This window comes from Stigmatopora nigra, chromosome 14 (genome assembly GCF_051989575.1).
Source record: "Stigmatopora nigra isolate UIUO_SnigA chromosome 14, RoL_Snig_1.1, whole genome shotgun sequence".
NCBI classification, from domain to species: domain Eukaryota; kingdom Metazoa; phylum Chordata; class Actinopteri; order Syngnathiformes; family Syngnathidae; genus Stigmatopora; species Stigmatopora nigra.
Genome location: NC_135521.1, coordinates 334845 through 353439, shown reverse-complemented (window position 1 = coordinate 353439; position 18595 = coordinate 334845). Strand labels below are relative to the sequence as shown.

The window sequence follows — 18595 nt, the reverse complement described above, 5'->3', positions numbered from 1 at the left end:
AAACAGAAGGTGAGGCCAGCGAGACAAGTGACTGGGGCTCCGCCAGACTGAGGCGTGCTCACATGTAGAAATTCGTGTGTTTGTGTGTGTAGCTTCTCGCACAAGTGCAGGTGTCAGCAGGTGCGTGAAACCACAAAGACAGAGTGGTGCATTGTGTGTGTGTGTGTGTGTGTTTTGTGCCATGGGACAGCAGCGGCAGCAGCACATCCCCTCTTACTCAACGCTTTCCTCTCGATTCGCACTAATGAGGCGCCTGACCGTCAACGTGGAAATCAAGGTCGAGCCTAGACCCACGTTTAAAGAAGCGTGCCCTTACACCAAAACAAAACCGCCATTTCCATCTGGAACATTTATATTCTCTACAGTGGTCGAGCGCTCGGCGCTTCGGGCTCACACTTCTGGGGCCGAGGGTACGATCCAAGGTTGCTCCTCACTGTGGGCAGTTTTCATGTTCTCCCCTGGGCTGTTGTGGCTTCTCTCCGGGTACTCCTCCCACATTCCAAAAACATGCATGCCAAGCTGCTCATTGTACGCTAAATGGCCCCCAGTTGCCAGTGATTGGTTGTCCTTTGTCTCCTTGTCGTACTAGAGTTGCTCTCCATTCCCCCTCCAAAAAAAGTTTATACTACAGGCAGACCCAGGCTGGGGGGATGGAGCCAAAGGGGAGATGGAGGAATTCAATGAAAATAGCAAGTCTTAGCTCTTTAGTCTCATCCCTCAAGACGAGCTGGAGATGGCTACAGCTAGCTAATGTCATAGCAACAAGGGAAGAAAAGTCCAGTGGCTGCGCTGCTGCGCTGCAACGCATGGAATCCACCAAGAAACATGGCGGTCAGGGTTGCCAGATTGGCCGGCTTCCCAACTGCGCTTCGCTCAATCTTCACTCGGGGGCCAAAAATAATGATGAGCTCTCGTTGGCGTGCCAACCAAACAGAGTTGGGCACCCTGCTATATTTTGTGCTTTTTATGATGGATACCGTTTCTGCCCGCAATGCCGAGAACCAAAATGCGGATGGATTATACAATTGATGACTTTTGTGGGTCTTGAGTACAGTGTATTTTCAATTCACTCAAAAATGGCCTGAAAATACAAGATGCCTTTCATGTATTTATTAGTAAAGGGTGTCAGGGTTGCTGGGGCCCGTCTATGCCAAAGATTAGGAGAGAACAGAGAAGAGGAGGAGGTCGGTTAGCATTAAAGGTCAACAACATGTTGGCGCCGTGGCGAGGCTTAGCACAGGTGCCTAAACTGTTGAAATATTTACGCCACTCCCAATGAGAGAGTCATTCATTTTCAGAGAAAGAGAATGCAAAAGAGGGAGAGAGGGAAAGTGAGAGAGAGAGAGAGAGAGAAAGAGAGAGCGCTGTTCCACTTTCCGACACTGAGGTGCTGCGCATACAATTCAAGTGGACAGCGCCGCATGAATTATGTGCACGTGTGACTTTGGGATTTTACTTATTCATTTTTGTCCCAACATGTTGGACTTTGGCTTCTCTTTGTCTCTTGGAAGGGAGAAAGTGCAGGGAGAAACTTTTTCTTGCTTTTGTCAGTGCTCATTTGGCTTTTTGAAACATTCAGAGTCATCTAGTATCTATACAATCGATAAAGGGGTACAGCTATATGTGGAAGTTGTGCTATGGCGTATAGCACAAAGAAAGTCAAATGAGAAGAAGGCCTTCCAAAATGCTAACCGTCTAATATATCATATTTGGATTGCTTAAACAAGACTTGCGTAGATGCGTGCGTAACGAAAGAGTGCAAGGTTTTGATCAAAGTGACAGATGCTTTTGAGAGGTGGGGATTTCCTTGTATCTTTTTACGCATGATGTTTCAAGTCGGAATAATGGATGCATCAGACAGGACGAAAACATTTCTGGTTTCGGTCAGCCTACCTATTTGTATTTTTATCTTTTTGGGGGGTTATTAATTCAATGCTACTGTATCATCACTTGAAAGGAGGAGAGTCTTTATGGCTCGGCTAATTGGTCTTTGTTTTAATGAATTCTTCCGACTTGTTGTTTCTCAAATGGCTGGTCTCTCTTGCCTATTTTGACCTATCACGGGTGGATGGCCGTTCTCGGGAACGGAGGTCAAGTAGAGTGTGGTTGGCTAGCCGTGCTTACGAGCTGAGAAGAAATATTCACGCTTTGTAACAAAACTATCAGTGGAATGAATGTGTATCCCGTCTCCCACGAAAATTATGTGCACTTAACACGTGAAACAATACACTGGGAGAATGTGAGGAAAAAAAAAACAACCAGCGATATATTTACATTCTCGCTCCTAAATCTGTCTTAACGGTTGTGTTGCCCACCAGTTGAACCATTTTAACCAAGCCATTTCTGAAAAACAATTTGTTTATAGAATAGTAAACTTGGAACAATTCCTGATGATGACATCACAGGAGCTTTTATATTGTTATGAATACCTTCACATAAGGGATGAGCCAATTTTCAATCGGGCATTCAACCCGTGACGGACGGACGGACGGGGGGCAAAACAGAAGAAAAAAGGGATAACATTAGTTATGAAGCCATTCAAATGAATAACAAATGCAAAGACATACATATGCACGTAAACACACAAGCAAACAACTTGAAATGATCTTATGCCCACCCACGCCGTCCAAGATGGGCTTTTTAACCTTCCCGCGCCTTCCAACGTAGGTAGACGCGCCAACCCTGGAGTGGGGGGGAAGAAAAAAAAACCTAGGGTGACTCCGGGAAGGCCAAGTGGACGTCCCGCCGCCATGGCAACCCAAAAGGAAGAGAAAATGAAAACATGCTGGATTTTTCATAATGGCAGCTCAACACTTCTCTGGCACACTTGGACAGACGAGTCGGGTGAAAAGAAGTGGGAGGAAGAAGAAGAAGAAGAAGACTATTTCACGTCTTTTCTCCCCTCCCCGCAAAATGTTGCCGTTGTCGGCATCTGTGAAGAAGGAGCCATTGGCTGCTGCATGTGGAGAAGGAGCCATTTTCTGTATTTTCCCCCCCATCACATCGCAAGCTTTTTCACCCGGAGGTGGACGTGCCTACCAGCCAAGTTCCTCCCGAGCCAGTCTGACACTTCCCACTTAATATTTAACCAATGGACATAGCCCACACTTAGGCTGGCATGTCGACGCTCCACGATGGAGTGAGTGGAAGAAGCCAGGCGCTCTGGGCTCATTTGCCGCCACACACATCTGAGAATATATTTGAGATGATTTATGTTCATCCAATACAAATGTAGGGCTTCCATTTTTGCCAAACACTAAGATGCCGACCTACAATGGCACAAAACATCAACCCTAAAAAAACAATGGAAGTTTAAATAAAAACTATTTTGAATAATTCATCCCCAGAATCGCGCCTCAGACGGGAGCAGATGTTTTAGATGTATTTTGCCATTTTTTTTTTACATTTAAATTGTGTTCTGGAAGATTAGATTGAAGCTGAAAGTTGGTTTTCCTGGCTTTCTCCCATGCAAAATCATCAACGACATCATTTGTTTAACTGGAATATTTTTTTCCAATGCCTTTTAGAGTGGATGCGGTGACACTTAATAATGCTGGGGGGGGGGGGGGGGGGGATAAGAATTGCCCAGGGCAAAAAAAAACGTCCCCGGACTTTTTTGATAGAAGGTGCGCATGTCACTGTTTTGCACAAAATAGGACAGAAAAGCTTCCCGTCCCACAATCCAAAAAGAAAAGAAGAATTGTTCCACGTGTGTTAATAATAGGACAAAAGCTAATGGCATCTGACACTTTTTTTTTCATTGGAGGAAGAAAAATGTTTTAGGACTGGAATTTCTATCGTGAATAATACTGCCTTTTTTACTGGCAAACTCCCTTGAGATTTAGTAAAGCGCCTTTATGTCATTGTTCTTAATGAATTGGCTTTGACTGAGGGAAAAGGTTTTGACAGAAATCCAAATGGATATTGACGCGCAAACCTTGGCCAAGGTTGGCCTTTACAAGTTGCCTCCTCCTTCACAAAGCGGCAAGGTTAAAAACTTTGCCGTTTGGCTTTTTTTCCCCTCCAACACAGTGGGGGGGAGCGTCAAGACACTTTTTTTGGGGGGGGGGGGGCATTCATGTCTTGACCTCAGTAAAAGGGATGAAAATGCTGACTCAGTTTGGAGCCAAATCCTATCCTTGTTGCTATTTATCAGACCACAACAACACCCTCTGGTCTACGTTTGCTCTGTTTATCATGCGTGTTTTTATATCCTCTTGTTTTCTTTCGCTCCCGCTCGCTGTCGCTGGCGCTGGCGTGCACGCCAAATTCGGGTTTCCCATCTGGGACTCGTTTGAGGACGGAGATGCCTCGTTCTACTTGAAATACAAGCGAAAAGCCTCCGACGTGTTTGTCACAACAACGGCGAGCCGGCGAAGGCCGACGGAACGTGTGCGTGCGTGCGTACGTGCGTGCGTGTTTGGCACAAATTGACAGCTCTCTTTCTTTCAGTGGGAAAATACAAGATGAAGCAAGCGCCGTGCACTTTTCATCTGCAACTCTTGTTGTAAAACGTCTTGTCAAATGCAACTGATTTGCTAGATAAAGCTTTTTTTATTCCCCCTTTCTGAATGGTTTAAACGGCATATTAAAAACCAGACTCGTACCGACCATATTAAACATTGTTCAGATTTTTTATTTATTTTTTAAATGCCTAACAATGTGAAGTACAAAGAAGGCGTCGTCGGCAGGCAAGCTTCGACCATCAAAAAGAAACAACGCTCGTCCGGACCATAAAAAGAAAAGAAAGGGATGGAGATGTGTGTGAAATATGCTTTGGTGTCGGCTGGCCATTCTGTTCATAACTCGTGCTTTTGCGCCATCTTTCTTGCCCACGAGGACATTTTGATGGTCATTTTGTTGAGCGAGGTTAGCATCAAAGCCTGAGTAATGTGCTCTTACCAGCTGTGCCAGTTTATTGAGCCATGCACAGAGCATATCAAACAGCTGATCCAAACTTGTTTGCACAAAACACACACACGCACACACCCATCACTCTCAAAAATCATAAAAATCTGGCTTGGTTTACGTTCAATGGTGGGCCAAAATATGGGTGCGGTTCCTCTTCCCAACTGTGCCATTCTCTCCTAAATCTAAATGTGACTTATTCAACTGCTAAAGAGCTATTTCAAACATGATAACATATTTTTCTGCTCTCTGCTGACCAGCAAAGCCGGTCATGATTTGTCGCATTTGGGGGCATGTCGCTGAAAGAATGCAAAGTTTGGCCGTCCTTGCTCACAACAGCGGCTGGGATTAGCATAGTTTACATGCCATTCCGCCACCACGCTCCCAAGTGGCCAATGCAGCTCCACGTGGACAGGCAGCTTCAAAGAACACCATTCCTCACACACACACACGCACACACACGCACACTCCATTTGTCAGGATAATAATAAATAGAAAGAAATCTGAAAAGGAGGATAAAAGTAGTCCGACACCTCCAGCGTTTGGCAACCAGTAATTAAGTGCCTTCATTAGGTCAAATATTTGATTAAAAAGGAACCTGAGGGGAACTCCAGTTATCACCTCCCTTTGCTGAAATTCAAAGATTCGGAGGAAGAGAAAGCAAGGGAAGGGGAGCAAAGCGAAGGGAAGGGAAGGAGTGTTAAGGCAAAATGAGAAGTCAAGGTCGTTGGGGGGAAAAAAAAGAAGAAAAAAAAGTATCCTGGCTGAATAAGTAAAAGCATCCCAAAGTATGCTTGTTGGTTACGAGTGTAGCCAGCCTACAGCCCGCCAGCTCCAGCACCCCCTGCGACCGAAGATTGGCAGCTCGGGGAAAAGATAACGAGAATTCACGTCCAATAATCCTTATTCTGGCGGCCCCCTTTGTATATTGTGTAGCGGCGTACGGGGCACGGCCCACGTTGCGGCGTATCGATCCCATCCCCCGATGCAATTGCTGTTGATCAAGCGCAATTATTCGCCCATAAATCTCACAGTGGACACGTGCGGCGGGTGTGGCCTCACGGGGCCCCGTGCCAGCGTTAGAGGCCAGCTTCCCTCCAAGGAGGCTGCTTGCTTACCCTTAATTCGTCAATAGCTCAAGCACACAAGTACCAGCAGCCCCACCAGAAGCAGCACCTATCAACGCACAGGTTTTCGCATGACTCTGCGTTTTCTCCGAGCCCGCAGATAGACACCCGTGCGTCGGAAGAGCGATGCCGTCGTCAAAGGACACGTCAAAATCAAGGCTCGCTCGGGCGGGGGGGGGAGTCGCTGCATCAGGATCTCAGACAAGCACACGCAATAAGCTTTCATATCACGCCCTGGCGACGCCCACTGACTGCAGCGTATCTCCGCCAGCATCACCAAGGTTACCAGCGGCAGCCAGGGAAACCACCGGAGCCGCCTGTGAAATTTGACAACAAAGGGTGTGGCACGGCTGCCTTCGTGCAACTGACTCTGCACATTCATTTGGAAAAACATACAAAATACTATCTTTTGGGGGGGGGATGATGGCTGACTTAATGTGAATGTGTTGACTGCCTATCAACTAGAAAAAGGTGCTGGCTCTCCTTAGTTCACCTCTGGCGGGGATCTAAGGGCTGGCTGTGTTTATGGGATAGATAGTCTGGGAAGGGGCCAGCTGCTACCAGCCCATTGAAAGAAGTCCCAATTAGAAAAGATGCCCGTTCCTATGACAGAGCAGAGCCTGGGCGCTTTGGCCCTCTTTACCTACAAATTGAGAAAAAACATTTGCGAGCACGCTCCGCCATCTCTGGGCCTGGAGTGCTGTGTTTCCATGTGTGTGTGTGTGTGTGTGTGTGTGTGTGTGTGTGTGCGTGTGTGTGTGTGTGTGTGTGTGTGTGTGTGTGTGCATGCGCTTCCACGGAGGACAGATTGCTTCCCTTTTTGGCTTTCAAAAACATTTGGAATATTTGGATTCATCCAGCTGAGTAATGGAAGAAAAAACAAACATAAGATGTATAAGGGAGGAATATTTCCCCCCTCTGTAAACCATTAGTCATGTTGTGTGTGGTATTTAGAAAGAAGTGTCTGTTTTTCCTAACTTTAGCTAACTCTCTTGTCTGAGCACTGAATTTACAATGTTGATTTTTCAAATTGCTTTCATTATGTGGGCCGAGGTGACGGCTGTGTGTAGAACAGCTGCATGTCGTGTATACGTAGTACATTTTACACTGTTTTGGAATCGGGTTTCAGTTGCCAATTGTCGGGTCAATCGTTCAGGTGACCGTGGCAAATGAAATGGCGTGGTGACGACGTACCCCAAGGCCAGCGATCCTAGCAGCCCTACTTTTCAGCTTCTCTTGAATGCCGCATTTGTCATGATAAAAGCTGTTTGTATATTTTCCAAGACTCCCAGCGCTCCCAATCTGGAAAGGGGATTACTACAACCCGTATCCGTCTAGAAAATGCTGGAAAAACACTTAGTGCGCATCCCGCCATTGACAGCCGGCAATTCGACAAGCTTTAAATCTCATTATACTTGTATCATGACAATAAGGTCATTCAATTCAAGGTAGTCTGACATCCACTCGTGTTAGAAAAAAAACAAGCTAAAAACGGGAAAATGTGGAAGAACGTTACGTTCCGGTCCATTTCTTGGGGTGTCACGAAAATATGAGTTTACCCCCCACTAATCACATCTATCTATATCTCCAGATGATTATTTGCTGGAAATGTCCCTGGTATCTCGATGTGCTGGTATGCCCAGGTAGCCCTGTATAAAAGATGCATGACTTATAGTCCAGAAAATGCAGTGATTGAAGGCGCCACTTAAATGAGACGGACACGCTGCCTTCAGCGCGCCATGAGTTGTTGCTGTTGTTGAAAGAGAGCACAGATGGGGAAGAATGTCCAAAGCCACTGGCTGGCCTACACATCCAGAAGAATTACATTTTTATTGCGCCTCCTTTGAGGAAACTCGGCAGGAGAAAAAGAAAAGAGGAGCTATCAAACTGACAATCTCTCGGGAATCCCTACACTTTGTAAGAAATAAATACGGGCGAGTGCGCCCACATGTTCCGTCTGCTCGTCTACGCACACAAACACAAGCACGAATCAGCACCCGAGGAGACTGAAATCCCAGATTTCATCTAATGGGGGAACACCAGGCTCCTCCATTGCCACCAATTACTGGAGCTAAGAAGCAAAGTCAATGGCCACGGCTTAATCCAATCACATCATCTCAAAGGAAATCAGAGCCTCTTCGCCCTTGTTTTCAGCGCCGCGCCGTCGAGCCGGCGAACCGGCCACGGCCACAGATACCAAATGACTCCAGTTCTTGGCCAGGAGGGATTTGGGGCAAATGTTCTCCCGCACGTGGTCTAATACGGGGCGGGACGGGGCGGGGCCTTCGTCGGGTTACCAAAGGACTAGAGTTTGCCATTCAAAGGCTGGGGAGAAAGCTTTCATGTTTGTGGCCTGCGGGAGAAGGCACAACACCCCCCAAATGATGATAAACTTAAGAGAAAAAGCATGTTATTTTTGCCTCATTTAAATCATGCAAAAATAAAAAATAGTGTAAGAAAGAAACCTTCCTTTTGTTAACTTAAGCAAAGAGGAGACATTTTTTTGAAAAGGAGGAGGAGGAGGAAGAGGAGGATGTTGGTTGGCCTCACGCTGTCATGTAGCAGAAAAATAAAGAGGGGGGGGTTGTTATGGAGCATGGGGGTTCCTGTCAGCTGGCATCACACCCACCCAGTGAGACCAGGACAATAAAGTCATGTCTGGTGAAGACGGGGCAACATGCAAACACTACGCCGAGAAAGCTGAGAATCCGCCGGGGATTGAGCCCTGGACCTGAGAACTGTGAGACAGACCCGATAAGCACACATGCAGTGCAGAAATTGTCTGAAACTGGGGAAGCCAAATAGTCAATGACATTGCCATTGATTGACAGCACCATTCCCATTTGTTGAAATGAAATGGTTGACAATATCCACCATCATCCTTAAAACAGCGTGTACAAGACTGAAAAGTTGCTGGTCTATTATCCTGGCAGACGATCAGTCAGCCTCATCAAAGCACAAGAGATGCGTTTCTTGGTTTCTAGCGCGTCGCGCTCCAACCCCCACATTATATAATATATTACATATTCCGCTTCCGTGCGTGCTGCCATAAAAAAACATTGGAGCTTTGAGCTGAAGAGAAAATTTGATTGTGTTTCTATTACAGGAAACCAAACAAAAGCAATCATAGCAGAAGGAAAGCTGCCAACTGCCAGTTTCCAGCTTCTACTGTGAGGAGAGGCGAGGTGCGACGTGCCGCCAATTTGGGGCCAATCTCATTCCCGACCGTGGCATTCCTCTTTTAAGCGCCGTGGCTTGAAGCGTGCACTTTGGCTTGAAGCGTGCACTTATGTCGTAAAAGGCAAATGGTTGACATGAAATATCCATGATCCGCCCGACAAGTGCCCGAGCTTTACAGAGTGAAAGGATGAAATACACGCCTACCTCCACGCAATAAATGAACTCCTTCCAGAAGGGCTTTTGGAATTACACACATATTTTACATTCAATTAGCATCATTCATTCCACCGTCTCTAGGTTAGGTTACAACTTTAATACTATGCCATTATAGTCTACCATTTTGAATGAAATATATGTGGCACAAATGCCTTCAAAACAAAATGACTGAATAGTCAATGAATAATGCATTTCGCAATAGTGTGGAATTGCGAGTGGCAGCTGAGTAAACATACATATACAGGCAAGGGCCGCCGGCAGACATAATAGCGTCAGCGGGGATTTGGACGTCAGTGGCCCAGAATGGCATGGCTGGGAGAAGGCTTGGTGTATCCCGCAGCTCGGGGCCCTATTAGTGAGAAAAATGCTGACGTTGGCTAGCATCGATCACGGCCCGGGCCCGCCTGGCCGCCCGAGGGAGCCAGCCAATAGCCAGCCAATAGCCAGCCAATAGCCAGCCAATAGCCAGCCAATAGCCAGCCAATAGCCAGCCAATAGCCAGCCAATAGCCAGCCAATAGCCAGCCACGATGGACTGAGTGACTCCTGCGACAATTGCCATTTTCTAGCCAGCCAATAGCCAGCCACGATGGACTGAGTGACTCCTGCGACAATTGCCATTTTCTACACTTGTTTCAAAAATGAGGTCAATTCTGCTACTATCAGTCTAAAATGACGGCAATTCCCCTGTAATCATTGGGATTCCGCCGCTTGATTTGCTCAAGCGAAACCTGTTATTTTCGCCACTCAAACAATCTGAGGCGTTTCTTTCTCTTTTTTTTTTTCTTTTTTTTCCCTCGTCTCTCTTTCAATGACAGAGCGGCAGAGGAAAGAGAGGCGAGGAGGGCTGGTTAAGTGCGCCGACTGAGCGCCGGTAATCACAGCCCTGGTAAAAGCACTCGTCGGCTCAATTCAGCGATCCCCGGAATGCTCTCTCTCTCTCTCTCTCTCTCTCTCTCTCTCTTACTCTCTCTCTGTCATCTCTCTCTCTCTCTTACTCTTGCCGTGTTTCCGGCCATCTGATAATAGCTCTCGATTGAATAATTGCGTGTTTGAGGCAGCCGCAGCGCAGGGTGGAACCTGCAATCAAATCCCGACAACACTAATGGTTCTCTCGCCGTCGTTCCCGGCCGGCCCCACAGAGCCGACCGTCGCTCCGACGGATCCTCCCGGGACCGGAGACGGGCTCGGCGCGGGTGGCCGACCGGGAGGTCTCGGGTCGCCGCGCTCTAATTGACGTTGTGCTTTCAATTACAATTGGGAGCTGCTCATCACGTGACCCCGGCTCCAGTGGCCTCAGCTACGGGTTAGAAGTTGTCAATTGACGTCTAATGCTGGCAACTCTGCTTCGGCCGTTCATTCTTTCCTTTTGCCTACCACTAATGGCAGAAAATACAATTGTGTGCATATTCCAGGCTACGGTACATGTCAATCATGCTGTATTTATAAGAGAGGAGCTTGTCTAGCAGCACTTATCTGTTCAATCCACTTAGAGAAAGAGCTAACTTCAAACCTCTGTCATTTATCTGATTTGCATTGGTAGGAATGTTGTAGCTAAAAACAGACGAGCGCTGCTCCGAGAAAAAAAAATCAAAACAAAAAAAATCAAAACAAAAAAAAATACAAAAAAAACAGTATCTCTTGCAGTGTCTGTCTGTTCAACGGAAACCGTGGGTGCAGGTCCACGAAAAAAAAAAGGAGAGAAAAAATATCTGTCTGCTGCATTCTTTTCCCTCTACTGTCATTTTCTCTTTTTATAGCATCATTAGCAGAGTGCAGTTACTGGCCAACAAACCAGCCAGACAAACTCCTGCTCATCTTCTAGTGCCATTGACGGGGGGGAATTGGACGTCAACTTTTTGGCCATGGACGTAAAAAGGCCTTTGTCTTGCAGGTGTGCTTGGCCTCGCCGGTCGGGTCCGGAGCTGGGAAACCACAAACAGTGCGCACCACCTGGGAAGTGAATCTTCCCACCCGGCGCTACCTCATTTGCTGGCCCGGCCGGCCCCTTTCCCACGCTTCCCTGGCTAACCTAACATTAGTCGGGAGGACTGGCTGATTCTTTCTCAGGAAGGAACAACTTTAGCCACGACACTCACTCACAAATGTGCACGTATCGCCACTGGCCGATGTTTGTGTTTTTCCAATCCGTTGCTTTCAAAGCCACGGAGATGCGTGCCAATCGCTGGATGAACAATGGACAACAACTTCCACTAAAGTCAGCGTTTTGACGAGCTCCTCCTCATCCCGCGGCACTTTGACAGTAGCGTTGGGTCCAAATAGCCGACGGGGCGGCAGGCCGGAGCGAGCGGCGGCGGCGGCGGCAACCGGTTGCCGCCGGCTGCTGTGTTGCTGAATGGGCATGTCGGCTGCACCTTGGCCTGGCTCCCTGCCTGCTCCCTCAGATGCTCCTTCGCTTGAATTCCCAAATCAACTCCTTGCCTCCCTCCCTCCCTCCCTCCCTCCCCGGCTCCCTCCCGCTTTCCCCTCCCACCTTCCATCCCCAAGCGCCCTCAGTCCTAAACGGATCCAGTTGCCTTTGCTGGCTTCTAGTGGTGGGCTAGTCTGGCTGACTAATGAGCCGTCTCCCGCTGAGGGCAACTCCTCTCCTCGGCCATCTCCTATTTACACATTGCTCGGCATTGATAATATTCGGAGCAAGTGCCCCTACTTGGGGTGAGACGATATTTGTTTCCCAAATAGGGGGCAACAATTTGCCAGCAACATTTTTCACTGGAAAAGAGTGTGTCGAGTCATTGGTGAAGCCCAAAACTGATATTAGCATCAACATTTTGCCAATCATTTGAAAAGTAGATCTTTGAGCAAATCAAGTTTGGGCATCCCCCCCTACTAGAGTATGATTCGGGCCAAAACAAGAGACAAAAAGTGCAGCCGATAAAATACAGTAGTTGTCTAGCAAGGAATGACTAAAGGCAAAGGTTTGGCCCTCCCTTCTCCAACTTGAATCTCTCTGGCAAAGCTCCAGAAGCCTGCTAGGAGGCCGTCACAAAACGCGCCTGTTTGACTGACTTGTAAATATTATGAAGGAAGCTTAATTGTCTACCGCTGCTTTGGAGTGTTTTGTGTTCAGAAGGATCAGAGGAACACAATGGGACACAATGCTCCATGTATGAAATTCCCTCCAATGTATATACGTATGTATGCATACAGTGGGGGGAAATTCGTACCTTGGACCATTCCGTCCCATTCTGTTATTCTGATCCTCATGGAGCACGAAGAGAAGGTTTTCTGAGAGAAGGCGCATTCACTCACTCACTCACTCATTCACTCACCAAGCCGTCGCAGTTGCTGATGGCCACGGTGGCTCCGGGCGCGTCGGCCACGTCCCCGACGTAAAGGCAGTCGTCTTGCAGCGTGTCCACGTGGCGCGTGGCGTCGTGGTCGTCGCGCCATTCCATCTTGGCTCCGGGGGCCACCAGCCTGCCGTTGTGGCGCAGGCGGAGGTGGAACTCCCGGCCGAAGACGGTGACGTTGTAATAGAGTCTTTCCCGGCGGGCCGCCGTGTCTTCTCGCCGTCCCTCGTCTCCTTCCCGTTGGCCGTGGCCATTGCCGCCGTCGTTGTCGTGGTCGTCGCCGCCGCCGCCCACTTCTCTCTTCTGGCGCCTACGGGGCCGCCCGTCTGCCGCGCCTCCTGCCGAGATGGCGTGCGACAGGAACCGGCCCTCCGCGTCCACACTTATCGGCCTCGCCAGTCCATACTCCCCCAGGACGTGCCGCAGGGAATCTGAGGAGAGGACGAGAGGCAAAGACGGTCATGCGCGGGAAACATTTAATGTCCAAAAGGCTTGCATAATTGAAGAAGCCTCCAATGCCTGACACCGCCCGAGACGGCCATAAACAAAAGGTGCTCCATCTGTCGACACACCACGCCCCCCCCCCACCCCTCCCTCCGTCAACCCAGGCGAGGCGTGTTTGCAAATGGCAGCCTCAGCAGAGCGTCCCGACACCTTCTGCGCCCTTCCAGCAGGAACAGGGATGTCAGTGAGAGATCAAGGTGCTAATTGCCGCGCTCTCTTTAGTGCGCGCAAAATATCTTTGTTAAAAATAATCGCTGGCTGCCAACTGAAACGCAGCCAAATCCATCTGTCAAATCCAAGGCGTATTGCTTAAGCCTCCAGCCTCCCTTATTTTTGGCCCAAAAAGTTCATTGACTGATCAAATGCTCCTCCCGGTCAAAAACGGATTGGACGTCCGGGTCCGTCAATGGCGCTGCAAGACTGGCGACCGGGAAGCTATATCAAAAATAGTTCCCTTAAAAGAGTGAAGTACACCCTCAAAAAAAAAAAAAACACTAGATATATTATCATTTCTGCCTGTCAAGCATGGCGGAGCAAAGGCGATAAGGCACATATTTTTCCACAAACCAACACTTTAGTTCTCCACGTGACCGCGGTAGAAGCACGCGAGTTGGGGGGACGCCCCGCACACACCAACTCCCTTGCACACACACACACACGAGGCAAACGCGCACACCGCACGCTAAGCGCACGCTAAGCGCACGCATTTGGCGGCATCGTCGGAAGTGATCCGCAGGTGCCCTTTTGCTTTAACTGTCAATCATCTGGAAAAGTTTGCCGGGACGCCTCGGAGACACGTGCAAAAACCGGGACGGATCGGCCGACACCCGACACCCGACGGTGAGCGTCCGGTGACAGATCGATAGATGAGATGCGCACCGCTTGAAGACTTGTCTTTTCTTTCCTCCTCCCGGCAATAAAGAAAAAAAAAATCAGCGTCCCGATGCTCGACACACACACACACACACACACAAAAGTAGCTCAAGTTGTCGCTGGCCTGGCATAAATCTGGATTTTTATTTTTTTTTAAAGAAGAGGTGTGGACGCGTGGTAGTACGTACCGACGCTACTGGCGATGTAAAGGCCGCTGGTGTGCAGCAGAAAGGCCGAAAGAATGGTGAGGACGGTCAATCCAGGCGCGAGAGCCATGGCAGCTCCGAACTGCGCAGGTTCGAGAGTGGCACTCCGGGCTCCAGTGTGCTTGAAGTTCCCCCCCGCCTGGCGCCACCGAGCCACGCACGCCACACACGCCACGCACGCCACGCACGCCACGCACGCCACGCCACGACAGCAACAGCAGCCCGCAACAAGACTGCCAAGTGCACCGGGAGAGACGAAGCTCTCCTCCCGTCTCTCTCTCACTCTCTCTCATCCCGTGCCTCCCTCCCTTTCTCCCTCCCTCCCTCCCTCCCTCTTTCTCTCTCTCTTTCTCTCTCTCTCTCTCTCTTTCCCACAACTCTCCTCCTCTTTTCACACGATCAACTGCTTCCTCTCTCCACACAGGAAGGTCGGAAGCCACCAGGGATGGAACGCTCGATTTTCACAACTCTGAGCCGGACGCCTTAACCACTCTTCCACCGGACAGCCCGTCCAGCCTAAATCTGTGTACTATATATGGCAGGGGTGTGGAAGCTATGGCTCGGGAGCCACGTGTGGCTCTTTTGACCACGCACGCGGCTCCGCGCTAACCCGTGAACGAAAATTTGGAAACGGCTGGTCACCGAGCCCAGTCTTTTTGTACTTTAAAAGCAGAAATTGCAGACATTTTCATGTATTTTCACCTGCAAATTGTGAGTCTGTCAAGGAATTACATTTGAAAATAGGAACTCAGAGGAAAAAACATGACAATGTAAATTAGCAGCCAAACACCACTGAGGGTTTGTCCGTTTACAAGTACATGTTCAAGGCTCACATTGAATGTTTTTTCTAATTGAGCAATTGGTTGAAGAAGTGCAAGAGAGAGCTCTCATCCTACCAAAACACACCTCGGAAAGAGCGCTATGGGATATCCGGAAGGTCAGCCTCACTCTATTCCAATGTGTGTATTTTCCCTGATGTTTGGATGACTCTCCAAGGTTTCAGTCAAGTCATTTTTGCTTCCTGCATACATCTCTCTGCTCTGCCTGCTCTGCCTGCTCTAGGATTTTATCCCTCTTTTTTCTCCCCTGATATGAAGATTTGCCCATCCTATTCCAAAGGTGTTTTACAGTTATTTTCCCCGGAAGACCAGTCTGACTTCTGGCCAGCAGAAGTGAGGAAGTGGCTAATTGAATGTAATGACACGCCTCACGTTTCCACGGAGCGCTCTGGACCACCGGAGATAGCGGCACGGTAAACAAAAATTCACCAGCTTGAAGTCAATGTGGAGGAGAGAAGTGGACAGTTGGGAATCAAACCACTGCCCAAACCTGGGAGGCTTACAGAAGGTCTCACAGAGTTTTGCCTCCAGGAAAGAAGGCCCAAGGCGCTTTACAAGTTCCAGGCCAATCCAAATCCTAACAGGTGACACACACAGCCCATAGTAGTTGCCAATGGGATAAAACAGAGTGAAAAGACCAAAGAAAAATCCTACCAAACGTTTCTCGCCCATTTGCCTTTTGTTCAAACATGAGGTCAGGGAAATTTGGAAAACTGCTGCCCACTGCCGCTATTTCCAGTTCAGCCAAAATATTTGCTCTTCTAAACACCAACGGGATGGGATGGGGCGGCCGGCTATTTGGCGGATTGAAAAGTACTTGATTCAAAAATTGACACGGCGCATTACGTATACTTAACGCTATATTATCGCCGCATTTCAGCTCCCATCGAAACGTGGCTATGAAAAGAAATACAAAATCTCGGAACGAGTTGTGAAAGGGATGCGCCGCCTCTGGGCCGTAAACGTAAACATTGTTGGAAGGGGAGACGGCTCGCTATAAAAAAGCCGACAGCGTGTGTACGCCGTTATTCATAGACGGATCATATTTCAGCCAGCCAGGAGATGGCACCTGGGCTCTCTCCCAGCGGAGGTCACCACACGGCTATTTGGGAACACGCCCCCGCAGAGAGCGCCATACAAACGTACACCTTCGGACCAATGACCCGCCCGCCCGCCCGCCCGCCCGCTTTGTGGCCGCCGTGGACACTCCGAGAAATATCACAATGTTCTCCGAGTGGGCGAAGCCGCCCGCCATGCCTTCGTAGCCCTCCTCCACCCACAGCCGCCCCGTCGCCTCGCCTCGCCTCTCCTCTCCTTCCCTGCCTCCCTCCTTCCCTCCATCCTTCTTTCCCCGTCGCCCACCTACTGATCCTGGTCGCTAAGCTGTTGCCATGGCGATACCAAGCCCCGCACCTTGAAAAGTGCACTTTGAAAGAGCTAGCGAGAGAGAGCAAGAGAGAGAGAGAGAGAGTGAGAGAGAGAGAGAGACAATAATATCCCCTTTCCCCCAGACAAACACATGGCTTGTGTATTTGCCGAGGTTATTATAGCCGCGTGTGGCGAGGAGGATGTCTGTGTGGCGGTGGCGGTGGCGGAGGCGGCGGGCGGAGTTGTGTATTGTTCTGGGAGGGGCCCGTTCCCGCATCCACCCTCAGTGCGTGTGCAAACAGAGTGTGACGGAAACGAGCTGGATGGGCGGAAAAGAACGGCGGGGAACAACAACAACAACAAAAATAATGTAACATAGCAAGAGTTGGCTGGCAATCCATTTAGGCCCGCTGCCCACCAATGGCCGATATAGACTTCAGCTAAAAAAGAGTGTGACTTATAGTCCGGAAAATGCGCTACGTTTAAATGCCATTGGGTCAGAATAGGCCGCGGCTTCGGGAGGTGCATTTCCATTAGAAAAAAAACAAGCCTTAATATAGGGAATGTCTATTGTATTAAGATTTCATACCAATGGAAATGGATCGGGTGGCATTTGTTTTTTGCGCTTTTCTCGGTTTCACCGGCCGTGGGAGCCGTGAGCCGGCGAGCATATGCCCGTGTGGCGTCCCGCCGAGTGGCGCTGGCCCGTCTCCGGCGACTCCTGCCGTCCCCGCAAGGTTAGGCGGCGGGCCACCTCGCGTTCTCATTAGCATTCCCGAGGCGGGCCGGGACAGGTGTTGGCGCCGTCTTGCCGGGGTGACTGACGCCAGCCGCCGTCGAAACCCGATGACGGCACAGCCCGTGAACCCGGGGGCCGACCCGTCGATGCCAACCAGTCAAAATTCATCCACGGCCCGTCGCTTGGGAAAAATTCTAATGGACCAAAGAGAGCAGAACCAGCTTATAAATCTTATTGAAAAAGACCCCGCCTCAAAGAAGGGTCATCACATTACACAAGAGCAAAAATAAAAAAACTACGGCCGATCTTCAACCTGGCCAAATATTGACCTGTGCAGTTTCCACAGTCAGATGGAGAAATTGTGAAGGTGGTATTTATTTGATGGTATAAAAAGTCCCAAGTTAAATGTACGCTGGCATTTAGCCCTTTTCAAAGATACGGCCCTCCCAAATATTTCCAGGTAGTAAGTCATTATTTTTCTGGCCGCTATTGTAGCTTCACAGTAAGACTTGCCGCGCGCTTTGCTCGATACTTTTTATCGAGTGAGGAACTATGAAATCCCGTGGCGTTTGACCCGCGCTTCAATAGTACCTTTACTTCTTAGCCGGCCGCGGCCATATACGGCGCCAGGCGCGGCGGGCGGGACGGGACCACCCTGGGCTTTTGACTGAGCCGTGGAGGAAGCCGGCCGCCGCCGCTCTCCGTCCGCCCTCGTATTGACTGCTCATGCACATGTGTGTGTGTGCGTGTGTGTGTGTGTGTGTGTGTGTGTGTGTGTGTGTGTGTGGGTTATCTAAGAGCTCCGTGGGGGCCTGTGGCCCATTTTCCCTTGACGGCTGGCTTCTTCAAGCATGTAAGGTGGCGGCGGTGGAAGCTACTTCTGCCATCTCATTTTAGAGGTGCAAAAAAAGTGGCTCTTGCTTAGTATTTTGTTCCACCAACCCAACCTCAACATTGCTTTTTGTATGAAATGCTAGCTTGCCCATCATCCGTGTGTCTCACTCATACCTGGCAACTTCTACGTTTTTCTGTTCTTGTTTTTTTTCATCATTTCAAATTGGTATGCTCACTGTTCATCGTTTTTTTTTTCCAATGTCCATCTTTAACCTGGCAACCGAGAGGAGGATTTCCAGCCGTTTACCAGGGAAGGAGACATTCGGGGACGGGCGGGATGGCCGCCCAATTGAACTGGGAAGATAGAGCCGTTCTGTAGATCTATCATTTTACTTGCGGTAGAGAATGTGTTTTGAGGCCAGTGGAAGGAAGGAAGGAAGGAAGGAAGCAAAAGGGAAGATTGAAGAGTAAAGATCGACTTGTTCTGG

The 18595-nt window shown here is 49.2% G+C and overlaps 1 protein-coding gene across 2 annotated transcripts in view; it reads right to left on the bottom strand.

The window, feature by feature from the left end:
- The window catches only part of LOC144207193 (A disintegrin and metalloproteinase with thrombospondin motifs 2-like), a 45242-nt gene extending 30689 nt beyond the window's left edge, over positions 1-14553 (bottom strand). Inside the window, exons 1-2 of one of the 2 annotated variants that reach the window (XM_077732509.1) lie at positions 14310-14553; positions 12724-13175 (exon numbers count right to left, since the gene is read on the bottom strand). In XM_077732509.1, coding sequence (XP_077588635.1) covers positions 12724-13175; positions 14310-14397 — 540 coding nt within the window. In that variant the 5' untranslated portion in view covers positions 14398-14553. The remainder of the gene's footprint in view (positions 1-12723; positions 13176-14309) is intronic. The other variant, XM_077732508.1, reaches the window with a different exon arrangement.
- Positions 14554-18595: the final 4042 nt, after the last annotated feature.